We start from the raw sequence: 13,014 nt of genomic DNA on the forward strand, positions 1-13,014 counted from the left end.
AGGGCCACCTGAGGCTTCACAGAGTGAACTGAGCTTGATGCAGAATTTTGGTGGCATGGACAGAGCTCTGAACTGGGATTCACGATACCTCCATGTAGCATTTACTGTTAGTTAGCTGGACCCATCTCTTAAGCCAATTCCCTCTTTGGGTTCAGTTGGCTTCTCTCCAAAACTAAGAGTTAGGACCAGAGTATGTCTAGGATTCATTAATGGATGTCCTGGTGAAAAAAAAATTGTATGGAGAGTCTATATTTAAATGAGTTTGGGAAACTAGAAACTGGGATAAAGTTAAAGAGGTTCCCCTCTGACAAGACTTATTAAAGCCTTTAATAAGCTAATAATGAGCTGTGTAACTCTCCAGGTTGAGAAGATGTAGAAAGCAGCAGGTTTTAAGGAAGCTGCTTTGAGAGCATGTTGTGGGTTTTGCGTTCCAGGTGGGACTCTCCAGACAGAGTGACACTATATAACTCCAGCCCCTCATCAGCCCTCCTCTCCTGGATTCTGGGTCAGGTGGACTCACCATGGGCGGGGTCTTCCAGCAGGTCCATGATGACGCAGTCAGCGCCCTTGGTATAAACGATGATCTCACCAGTCAGCGGATGCCTCACCACCACGGACATCCTCTTCCTGACAGAGTCAAAGTCCAGTGTGCAGAGGACATCAAAGGTGAGGCAGGTGCCTTGGGGCAAGCGCACGGTCACCTGCTCAGGCGTGCGGGACACCAGCGTGAAGCTGTAAGCATGGGCAGCATGCACCAGGGCAGCCTCATCCGGGCTCTCGGCCTCATAACAGAGTTCTGGGCTGGCCAGGCCGAGGGCTGGGGCCTGCAGCACCTCCTCCAGGGAGGCCCCCGGCCCCACCTCTAGGATGTCGCCCTTCTCCCATGTGCTGCTCCTGTAGCCACCGTCGGTGGAATAGCCGCCGCTACCTTCAGACTCATCGTCTCTCTCTTCTGAGTCCATGGTGGGGATGTTGGCCCCAAAACTCTCCCCCAGGTCTGTGTCGGAGGGTGCAGTGGATGAGAATGACTGGCTGAGACTTGAAAGCTTCAGCCTGTGGAACAGCTGCTGGATCTTCTCCAGGGATGTCCCCAGAGCCTTAGTTGAGGGTGGCATAGTGACCTGGCGGTGAAAGAGGAAAAGAAAACACTCCTCTTCAGGTTGGGAAAATTATCAAGCTGCCTCATGGCAGAATAACAAGATCATTCTGCCAATCAATGGTTCAGGTGGTCCTTCCTTGATGGTGGGCAAGTCCTCCCACCTCTTAACATGAGGGAGTGAGGCCACTGGTTTCCTCCCAGCCCTGAATTCTAGGGATTGGTGGTGCTCATTTTCCTCTCTCTTATGACCATTCTACTGTGATCATTGGAAAAGCAAAGTAAAGGAGACAAAAGCCAGACTCAGTAGGAGACACATGACCTGAACCCTTGCCATTGCCTTGTCTGCTTTGTTTTTGCATATAGCATCTCACTTCATCCTCCCAGCAACTCTAGGGGATACTATCATTTTCCTAATTTCTGGATGAGGGGAAACCGATGCATAAAGAACTTAAATTGGTTGTGATCAGCCAGTGTGTAAGTAGCAGAGCTGAGACGCGGATCTGGGTCTATCTCACTCCACGGACTGGGATCTCGAAATGCCTGCCAGCTAAAGCCCCTCCATTAACTTCAAAGTTGAGAACTGGATGCTGTTCTTCCCCAAATGGTAATTCTTTCTCACTTGAAAATAGGGTGAATTTCTCAGATAACACTTCCTGCCTCCAAAAACTCCCTGAAGACTTCCGATAACTTGCCAAATTTTCAGGGTAGTTTAGAATCGGCGTGTAATAATGGGAGGTTCTGGTTTGGTACCTGGGTGAACCCTCCTTGTCTTTTTTCTTTTATATATTTTATTAAAGTATAGTTGATTTACAATATTGTGCCAATTTTTGCTGTGCAGTGAAGTGATTCAGTCATACACACAAACACACACACTCTTTTTTTAGTATTCTTTTTCATCATGGTCTATCCCAGGAGGTTGACAAATATAGTTCCCTGTGCTATATGGTAGGACCCCATTGCTTATCCATTCTAAATGTAATAGTTTGCATCTACTCATCCAAATTCCTAGTCCATGCCATTCCTGTCCCTTCCCTCTTGGCAGCCACAAGTCTTGAACCCTCTTTTTCTTAATATTGTGGCCACAAGTTTTAACATCCATTTATTTTTATTACTTATAACAGAGCTTGGATGAGAGTTTGCAAATAACTGAAGATAAATCTATCTCCAGTACTGAAAAATAATTCAGAGTATGACCTTCTATAAATGGCTATCCAGCTGTGTTAAGTCCAGACTGGCAGACCTTCACACTTGGTGTTAATTATTTTTTAAAACCCCCATTAGAAAGCAGATATCTGTATACCATGATATTATTAGAGAACTGTAGAGATGGTTCTGCCATGTATTAACCATATATCATTCCTTAAGTTACTCAAGCTCTTTGAACCACTGTTTTGTCACTTATTAAATCCAAGGACATATCTTATAGGGTTGTTGGGCTGTGAGGATTAAATGATAATGCAGGTGACGTGTTTGGCATGGAGAGGAGGCATATAGCAAGTGCTCAGTAAATATTAACTTTTAACATCTACCCTGAAGACAGACACAAAATGTGAAAGCTACCCAGGGAGCTTGTATGTAATTTTTTTTCCATTTTATTTAAAAAATGAGGACACTGAGGCCCAGAAAGGATAAGAGGTCTCTTTGAGTTCTCACAGTGGTTAAATGGCGACACTGGGGCTAGGACCAAAGTATCTTGTCCCCTCTGTGCAGGTCTTCCCCTCTTGCCTCTACCCCTCTACACATCCATCCCACCCCACCATCACTGTCCTTACCCTCTGCCGGGGCTCGGTGGTTGTGGAGACCATGACGGAATTGCAGATGGTTAAGGCAAGGAAGAAGTCAGCAATGGAGGAGGTGGTGGAGAGGGAAGGCTTGGAGGGTCTGGTGTCTGACAAGTCCTCCAGCCAAAGAGCTGCATCTTGCACCTTGGTCAGGAGATGCTTATCTGGAGTCACATCTTTTTCCTAGGAGAGAAAGGCCTGGGTCAGGGTCTTTCCTGAAGGGGCTGAGGAGGAAGGCCTCTTCCAGCAAATTCTTCCATGCCTGGGAAAGGCTGATTTAGCCCTCTCTGTGGTCCTGCACTCCCTCCCACAGACATGGTCACTGCAGAGTCTTATTTGTTTCCTGGTTCATCAATTATAGGCTCTGGTAGTTCTTCCCCCAGTGTCCCCTCAACCTTTATCCCTCATTCTTAATAATTCTAATCCCTCCAGGCTCAGATCCACTATCCCTCCATTCTGGATTTCTGCATCAGCCTCTAAAGTGGGGTTGCTGCCTTTTACCCCCTTTCTTTCTAACCCTTCAGATGTATCACCCACACATCTTCCTAAAGCGCAATTTTCCTCAAGGTTTTTTTTTTTTTTTTTGAGCTTAAAAAACCTTCAGGGGATGTTCGTTGTTAGCATGGTTGATAGAGTCTGGCATCTAAATTCTCTCCCAGTTTCTACTCCTTATTCCCACCACTCTGCACCATGGACCCTTGGCTCTGTCAGATGGTCTGTTTGCTGCCTCACTTGGTGTACAATGCCCTTTTGTGCCTGTGATTGTGTCCTGTTTGAAAACTCCTCTCCTGTCTACCAAAATCCAACTTAGATTTCAATAACCATGAAAACTCCCATGTATCCATGATACCTTATCCAGCCCGTAGTGAGTTCTCTGAGCCACAATAGCAGGTTCTTACACTCGGGATGTCCACAGGGGTCAGGCAGCTGAGGTAAATAAAGGAAGTCAGCCAAGGTAAGGATGGGGACACTGTGGCAGGGCAGTAAGACCTGGCAAGTCCTGTCTCATCCAGAAGGTGGCAACTTCCCTGCTAGGGAAATGTTCCATGGTGAGTGCCTTTTGACCAAACTCTGGATTTTTCAGGATAAAGTAGAGATGATGTGAGAACTTTTTTTTTTTTGGTTTCTTTTTTTAAAAATCTGTGGGCTGAATCTGACTCATGGGTTTCCGATTTTTCATGTCTTTGTAGGAGTAGCCAATTCTCCCATCCCCCTAGAATTCAACTACATATTGACCTACATTTTAAATTCAAAAATTCTATGTGCATATTTAATCTCTCTAGAGATAAACTAAGATCCTCTGCCTTTTCATGAAGTTGTGTTTTCTGGAGCCTCAATATCGCTTTGTTTGAAGCAGATGTTCAATAAACACCGGCTCTTTGAAGATAGGACAAAAACCATTCTGCAAAGAAGTTTCTATATAAAACTTTTTATCAATGTTCAGACTTCACAGATTATTTAAGGTTTAGAAGAAAGAGTGTCAGTGATTGAAAAAGATGGACCAGGGGCAGCTTGATTGATTCATGCAACGTAAAGACTGAGGGCCAATGACCTAGCAAGTTTTACAATCAAGAACCTAAGTCGGGATTTAAAGAAATTTTGCGAGGAAAGAGCCTGCAGACCGTGTTTTCTTTGACTACCAACTGCAGTGACTCCAGAAGTCAGAGTCTCTCCTCCCTGGGGGCTGTTGGCATAGATGAGAGCCATGGGAGAGGAGGCTCAGACAGGTACGGAGATGCTGGATGGCTGCAGGGTTGAGAGCTGGGTTTTCCAACAGCCCAGGGAAATCAAAGGAAGTGGATTGGACTGTGATGGAGCACGTAAGTCTTAGAGTGCAGTCTTCATCCTATCATAAGAGACAGCATCCAGGAAAAACCCCATTTATTAAAAAGAAGCGACTAGTAAAACTATACCATGTCTGCCCTTCATTTCCTTGCCTTCTAATAAGGCATGGTGAGCCATTCATGCCACACAGTGTCCCTCGTTTCATGAAGCTTGGGAAGGAGCAGGCACCATCCATCCTCTCTGCCTTTGGGTACAGTTGTCTGAGCAGGAACTCATCACACTGATGAGGCCAGTCCTACCTTTCCAATGTCATTTAGGTGACCTCACCAGCATCTCACAGTCCCAAATTGACACGCAACTAATTCCAACTTTTTTTTTTGTTTTTGTCTTATTGCCTTTTCTAGGGCCATTCCCACAGCACATGGAGTTCCCAGGCTAGGGGTCTAATCAGAGTTGTAGCCACTGGCCCACACCAGAGCCACAGCAATGTGGGATCTGAGCCACGCCTCTGACCTACACCGAAGCTCACGGCAACGCCGGATCCTTAACACACTGAGCAAGGCCAGGGATCGAACCCGCAACCTCATGGTTCCTAGTCAGATTCGTTAACCACCGCACCACGATGGGAACTCCAATTCCAACTTAACTGAAGCATATAGAGATGGTCTGACTTGACCAATGTCACTCCATGAGTGGTGGAAAGCCAGAATTGAATATCAGATCATTTGATTCTGAGTCTAGGATCTTCCTTTCTGTGGCCATGGTAAGGTAGCTGTGTTCCTTTATTAATGCTCCCATGCAACTCCCTTAACCAGATTCCAGGATCCCTCCAGTACCTGTCATCATTTTATTGACACCACTCAAGGAACTCTGAGGCAACTTCTCATAACATTAATGCTAGTTCCTATTCATGGAGTGTTTCTTATGTTCTAGGTACATCCATGGAGCTCAGTGCATGCCTCTCACCACATTATCTGTTGAGCACTCTTATCCTCCCAGTAACTCTGCATTTCACATGAGGAAACTGCTGCCCAGGAAGATTAGGTGTCTTGCCCAAGGTCACAGTAAGTTGATTCAAGAGAGTCTGACTTTAGAATTTGTGCTCTTAACCCCCATCCCAGGCAAGAATCCCTGTGAGAAGAAAGTGACCTTTGATACTTGCTGACAGCTGGCATCTTTAGTGCCTGGCATCCCAAATACAACTGACAGGCTTGTATATCTAATCCTGAGGGCTCAGCAGATAGTCCATGAGATTATAAAAGAGATTATGTGGATCTTTTTCAAAAAATAGATTCGCTTTTCTTTGGTGGTGATGGTGGGGGCAGTGGTACACGAATGACATGTTTTTAACCCTTACCACGGATACCCAGACTTGGGAACAAGCTTGGAGGTCATCAAAGCCAAGTCCCCTACATTCCTGACAATAAAACCAAGGGCCAGGGAGGAGGGAGGTGAACTCCTCAAGAGTGCACACTGAATCCGGGTCAGAACTAGGTCAGCTTTCACACCACCTGACTCCAGCCTCTGACAGCACACTGCTTTGCTCTAAGCTATGCATTATGTATTTCCAAACAGTGACACAGTTAACATGATTTAATGGTTATTTATTGCATGTCCATTTACTCTCTCGTCTCTAAGTGCCATGAGGGTAGAGACTGCGATGTGTCCCCGGTGCCTGGCAGCCTGCAGGCACTTGAATCTTCATTGACTGACTCCTAACTAGGACAACATGCTACCTCGCCACTGATTAACTCATGGCCTCTCTTTGTTCAAACTCTTCCTTGGTATATTTCCAAGCAATCATATAGCAATGCATTGAAAAAAAAAACCCACAAAACAAAAAACAACAGTTCTGCAAAGGGCCTACTTCTCTCTGGGATTGGCAGTGGGCCCAGCCTGCAGGTGTCAGCAGCAGATGTCAGGGAAGCTTTATCCAGGCCGCAGATTTGTTTCTACAGGGCAAGCTCCTCCTGGTTCCCTTCGTCCAAGTCCATTGGTTTCCTGTCTGGTTCATTAACATTTAGGAACTTGGCATGTGGGACACTTTAGAGAGAAAGCAGTACCCCCACCCACCTCCAGGCCCTTTGGCTAGTGTATTTCTCTAAAGGAAAATAACTAGAAATTTAGGGGCCACCATTTGTTTAGAGCAGAGTTTTGTAGCAGCCAGGTGCCCAACAGGTTGGATTTCTTTCTATTGAAGACACCTAAAGCTCAGAAAACCCTCTTTGAGGAAGGTGATCTCTGACCTCACACCACACCCTAAAGGATTCTCTTATTATCATTTGATTATATCTATTGACAACTGAGAACAAAGGCAAGAGCTTTGCTAAGTGCTTCCATGCACATCATGTAATCATAATAACAGCATCGAAGTAGCTACTATCATTCTCCCATTTTATTTATGAGGCAGATGAGGCTTGTTGAAGATAAGTAACTTGTTTAAGTCTCCAAATCAGCACAAGAGCTGGATCTTGAATCCAGTTTTGTATGACACCAAAATCCAAACCCTTCAACACAATGCCAGCACTTCCCAAACTTGAACATGTACACAAATCAGCCAGGTGTCTTGATTAAATGCAGATGCTGATTCAGTGGATCTGGAGTGGGGCCTGAGCATATGCATTATTATGGCTCCCAAATAGTGCTCCTGCTGCAAGTGCAAAGACCACAGTTTGAGTAGCAAGTCTCTAGGCTATGTGCCCGACCTGTCATTCCCACTTCCTTTCTGGCCAGGGAGTGGCCACATTGAAGGCTGAGAGAAGCAGGCCAAGTTCCAATCTATACTTCTCTTCTAGTTTTAGTAAAAGCTTTCTCAGAGTCACACTGGTTACAATCATGGATGGGGAACAGCAGATTGTCCCTCTGGGAACCCATAGAGCCAGTGGTGGAAATTAACAGGAATCCTAGTGATGAGCCTAGAAGCAAACTATGTGGCTTTGTTCCTCCTATGCCTCCATCTTCTCCTTCACCTCTCTCTGAGCTGTGCCTCTTATTCTAGCTGTTCCTTGGAACCGCAAGTCTTCATGTACTTGTGCAGAATGTCTCCCCTAAAACAACCTCTACTCTCCCTGTTAGATGGTCCTTCTTTTTGCTCTGGTTAACCTGTAATTTTGTCTCAAATCAGCCCCCATGCTAACCCTTCCATGAAGCCACTTTGATGCCCCAGTTTGATATAGCTCATTTCTTCTGGGCTCCTACGGCACTTCTGCACCCATATATCCCAGCACCAAGAACAGTGTTATATAATCACTGGGGTTCTTCTTGCCCCTTCAGTGCACGTAAAAGTGCCTCAAATCATGAACAGTGCCCCACTAGACTTTATATCCCCCAGTGTCTAGAACGGTACTTGCCACACTGTGGATGCTTGTTTAGTATTTGTTGACTGACTGACCGACAACAAATGAAAGGCTATTCCAGAGAAACATAGATACTGAGAATACATAGACCTGGCAGAAGTGGAAGGAAGCAGTCCCTTCTGTTTGCTATTGCTGAGTGTCTTAACTGTTACTACCACTTCAAAAGCATCAATCAAAATTTTAAAAATGCACATATTCCCTACAGAAAAACTTACATGTATAAATAGATGATGGCTCAACCATGCAACAAATTCTAACAACTATTAAAAAGGGGATGAAGGATGAGACAGCTCTCCACTGAATTTCTGTCTGTGTGTCTACATATATGAAATATTACCTAAGATTTATAGGTTAAAAAATCAAAAGTCCAAAACAGTGTGTATGGTATGCTTCTGTTTGTGGGAAAGGATGTGCTTCTGTGTGTACCTTACTTGCCCATGCTTCTATATAGATATAGCACCTCTGGGGAGGACCTAGGAAAATGTGAATAATGGTTGTCTCTGAGATATGGGGGAACAGAAGCAGGAAGGAGGCTTACTCTCTTCCATTTGCCCTGTGGTTCCTTTTGAATACTTAGCCATGAAGTTGTATCACTATTGTGGAAACAAACTTTCGCAGTTGCTGGGGAGCTGACGCTACTTTGGGCAGCAAACTTTTTTTTTTTTTTTTTTGCACTTGCTTAACTTGTGGCCTTGATGATATTGAGTTTGCTTAAGAGTGGGAAGAGGCAAATGTTAGTAAATATTTGCCTAAGAAGAAGCGCATCAATTGTTAAGGTAAGTTTTTCAATGGGCCAGTGGGACAGAAGCGTCAAGGAAAAAAACTCAGGGGCCTAGCAAGAAGAGAGCTTCCCATAACATCCATTCATTGTAGAAACTCTTATCAAATTGGTGAAAAAAAGCTGAAAGACTTCCTGATAAAATCTGGAATAAGACAAGGATGCCCATTTTCACCACTTCTATTCAAAATAGTATTAGAAGTCCTAGACACAGCAATCAGACAAGAAAGAGAAATAGAAAGTATCCAAATGGGAAGGGAAGAGGTAAAATTGTCATTATATGCAGATGATACAATATTATATATAGAAAACCCCGAAGACTTCATACAAAAACTACTGGAACTAGGAGTTCCCATTATGGTTCAGTGGTAATTAATTCAACTGGTATCCATGAAGCTGCAGGTTTGATCCCTGGCCCTATTCAGTGGGTTTCTGATCTGGCATTGCCTTCACTTGTGGTGTAGGTCATAGATGTGGCTCAGATGCTGCATTGCTACGGCTGTGGTGTAGGCTGGCAGCTGCAGCTCCAATTCAATCCCTAGATTGGGAACCTCCATATGCCACAGATGCAACCCTAAAAAAAAGCAAGCAAACAAACAAAAATAACAATAACAACAAAAAACCAAAAAAAACCTCCTGGACCTGATAAGTTCAGCAAGGTAGCATGATACAAGATTAACACATAGAAATTTGTTGCCTTTTTTTTTTTTTACACTAAATGGAATATCAGGAAGAGAAAGTAAAAAAAAAAATCCCTTTTAAAATTGCTTTAAAAATATGTAGCAATACACCTGACCAAGGTGGTGGAAAAATGATATTTTGGGAATGATAAAACATTGATAAAGGAAATTGAAGATGATACAAAGAAATGGAATGATATCCCCTGCTCTCAGATTGGAAGAATTAATATTGTTAAAATGGCCACAATACCCAAAGCAACTTACAGATTTAATGTGATCCCTATCATATTACCCTTGACATTTTTCACAGAACTAGAACAAAGAATCCTAAAATATATGTAGAACCACAAAAGACCTAGAATTGCCAAAATAATCATGAGGAAAAAGAACAAAACTGGAGGCATCACCAACCACCCAGACTTCATACAATACCACAAAGCTACAGTAACCAAAACAGCATGGTTTTGGTGCAAAAACAGATATATAGATAAATGGAACAGAAAAGAGAGCCTAGAAATAAACCAACATACCAATGGTCAATTAATCATTGACAAAGGAGTTAAGAATATACAATGGAGAAAAGGCAGTCTCTTCAGAGAGTAGTGCTGGGAAAGCTGGACAGCTGCATGTAAATCAATGAAGTTGGGACACTCCCTCACAACATCTACAAAAATAAACTCAAAATGGCAAAATGACTTAAATAAAAGACATGACAGAAGTTCCCACTGTGGTGCAGTGGAAATGAATCTGACTAGTATCCATGAGGATGCAGGTTTGATCCCTGGCCTCGCTCACTGGGTTGGGGATATGGCATTGCCATGAGCTGTGGTATAGGTCACAGATGAGGCTTGGATCCCACATTGTTGTGGCTGGGTGTAGGCTGGCGCTACAGCTCCAATTTGACCCTAGCTGGGAACTTCCACATGCCGTGAGTGCAGCCCTAAAAAAATAAAATAAAAAAAAATAAATATTAAACAAATAAAAAAGGCATTACACCATAAAAGTCCTATGAGAGAATATAAGTAAAACATTCTCTGACATAAATTGTAGCAATGTTTTCTTAGATCATTCTCCCAAAAGAAATAAAAGCAAAAATAAACAAATGGGACCTAATCAAACTTACAAGTTTTTGCACAGCAAAGGAAACCATAAACAACAAAAAGACAGCCTAAAGACTGGGAGAAAATATTTGCAAATGATGTAACCAACATGGGCTTAATTTCCAAAATATAAAAGCAGCTCATCCAACTCAATAACAAAAAACAAGTAACCCCCCCCAAAATGGCCAGTAGACCTAAATAAATATTTCTCCAAAGAAGACATACAGTTAGCCAAAAAGCACATGAAAAATGCTCAACATCACTAATTAATAGAGAAGTGGAAATCAAAACTAAAATAAAGTGCAACCTCACACAGGTCAGAATGGACATCATTAAAAACTTTATAAATAACAAATGCTAGAGAGGGTGTGGAGAAAAGGGAACACTTCTATGCTGTTTATGGGAGTGTAGATTGTACAACCACTATGGAGAACAATATGGAAGTTCCTCTAAAAACTAAAAATAGAGTTGCCATATCATATCATCCAGAAATTCCACTCCTAAGCATATATCCAAAGAAAACTCTAATTTGAAAAGATGCACACATTCCAATGTTCTTAGCAGCACTATTTACAATAGCCAAGATATGGAAACAACCTAAATGTCCATTAATACAGTAATGGATAAAGAAGATATGGTACTTATATACAATGGAATATTACTCAGCCCTAAAAAGAATGAAATAATGCCATTTATAGCAACATGGATGGACCTAGAGATTATCACACTAAGTGAAATAAATGAAAGACAAATATAATACGGTATCACTTAATCTAAAATATGATACAAAATGATCTTATTTATGAAAAAGAAACAGATTCACAGACATCAAAAACAAATTTAAATTTACCAAAGGGGAAAGGGGGTGGGGTGGGGAAAAATTAGGAGTTTGTGATTAGCAAATGCAAACTACTATATATAAAATAGCTAAACAACAAGGTCCTAATATGTAGCACAGGGAACTATATTCAATTTCCTGTAATAAACCATAATGGAAAAGAATATGAAAAAGAATACACACACATACACATAACTGAGTCACTTTGCTGTATACTGGAAACTAACACATTATAAATCAACTATACTGCAATAAAAAAATTATAAAAAGAATAAAGGGTGTTTCCCAGGTATTACAAGACCTTGTTCTTGTGAACATGGTCACCAGTCTGTGTGCCCCTCTTTTAAACCCTGGGAGCGAAGGGAAGCAAAGCTGAGACAGGCTTCATCTCTTTCTTGCTCTCTGTGGTCGTATCACTTCCAAAAAGATTCTGTGTGATTGACTAGTTAAATCAGGGCTCTTATCTAACCCTGCCGTGGGATTGTGTGCATGTGGGCTGTCCTGGTCGACTCTAAGCAGACTACAAAGTGTGGCCAGTTATCTTCCTAAGAAAGAAAGGAAAACCAACTTTCAGGAAAGAAGGTAGGGGGCCAAAGACACTCTCTTTACATCTCTATTACATTCTTTCAGGACAGATGGGAGGGCCTGCACCTATAGGGGGAGAGGAGGTGTGGTTTGGAGCCAAAGAGGCCCTCATGCAAACTTTATGATTAGAAAGATAGTCTTTGGTCTGATGATTCTGGAAAACACTTTTGCAAATGGTACTTCTAAACGAAGATGCTCTACTCCAATCCTGGCTGTTTACAGATCAGGGGAAAAAAGGCATTTCATTTTCCATCTGCTAGGACTATTAAATGCTGGCTCAGAACTCACTACTTTCCTAAGTATATTACCACATCCTAAAGCCACAGATTTTAGAGCAGCCAATTAGGCAACAATAACCAATGCTTCCTTGTTTTTTGTAGTAAAGGAAAAAAAAGCCAGCTTTTGTGGTGGCGGTTGTTATTGCTGGTACTCATTTTATTTCTGGCTTAGAGCAAAGGGCCAAGGAAGACAACCACAGGCTTCTTTGGCTTCAGCTTGGGTGCTCTGCCATGCCTGGAGTCCCTGGGTTTTCAAAGGCAGGTTTTAGGTGGGGAAGGTGAAGCACTGGTGGTGCCGTGGGATTATCCGACCAGACTGGATGCCAGATGGATGAGTGGAAGAGGAGACACACAGAGGGCCTGCCCAGAGTGGGTGGGGGTGGGAGCCAGGGGATCCAACTGGGGCTGCTGCAGATGGACTGATTCAAGGATCTGCCACTCCAGCCACAGATATTTGACAGGTTAGTGTTAGAGCCCTTTAAGGCAACAAAAATCACCCCCTTCAGCCAATGCCTCCTCAGTTGTAGAAAGTGCCCATTTGAGCCAAACAAAGATTATTTCCAAGTGGGAGAATGGTATGCTTAAAGAATTCTCAATCTTGGTTGCTCACTAGAATCATCAGAAATAAAAATATAAATAACCAGGCCCCACCCTAGACCAAATATCCGAGAATCGTAGGGGAGAAGGCTTAACATTATATTTTATAAAAACTCTCATTCCCCTCACCTTCCCTG

General features: G+C 42.9%; 1 protein-coding gene across 1 annotated transcript in view; it reads right to left on the minus strand.

Annotated features, from left to right (window-relative positions):
- Positions 1-13,014, minus strand: part of ATP10B (ATPase phospholipid transporting 10B (putative)) — a 129,537-nt gene that overhangs the window by 54,178 nt on the left and 62,345 nt on the right. The window contains exons 10-11 of the mRNA XM_047782200.1: positions 2,872-3,063; positions 521-1,121 (exon numbers count right to left, since the gene is read on the minus strand). Coding sequence (XP_047638156.1) covers positions 521-1,121; positions 2,872-3,063 — 793 coding nt within the window. The remainder of the gene's footprint in view (positions 1-520; positions 1,122-2,871; positions 3,064-13,014) is intronic.

The sequence above is a fragment of the Phacochoerus africanus genome, chromosome 1 (genome assembly GCF_016906955.1).
Source record: "Phacochoerus africanus isolate WHEZ1 chromosome 1, ROS_Pafr_v1, whole genome shotgun sequence".
Taxonomy (NCBI): domain Eukaryota; kingdom Metazoa; phylum Chordata; class Mammalia; order Artiodactyla; family Suidae; genus Phacochoerus; species Phacochoerus africanus.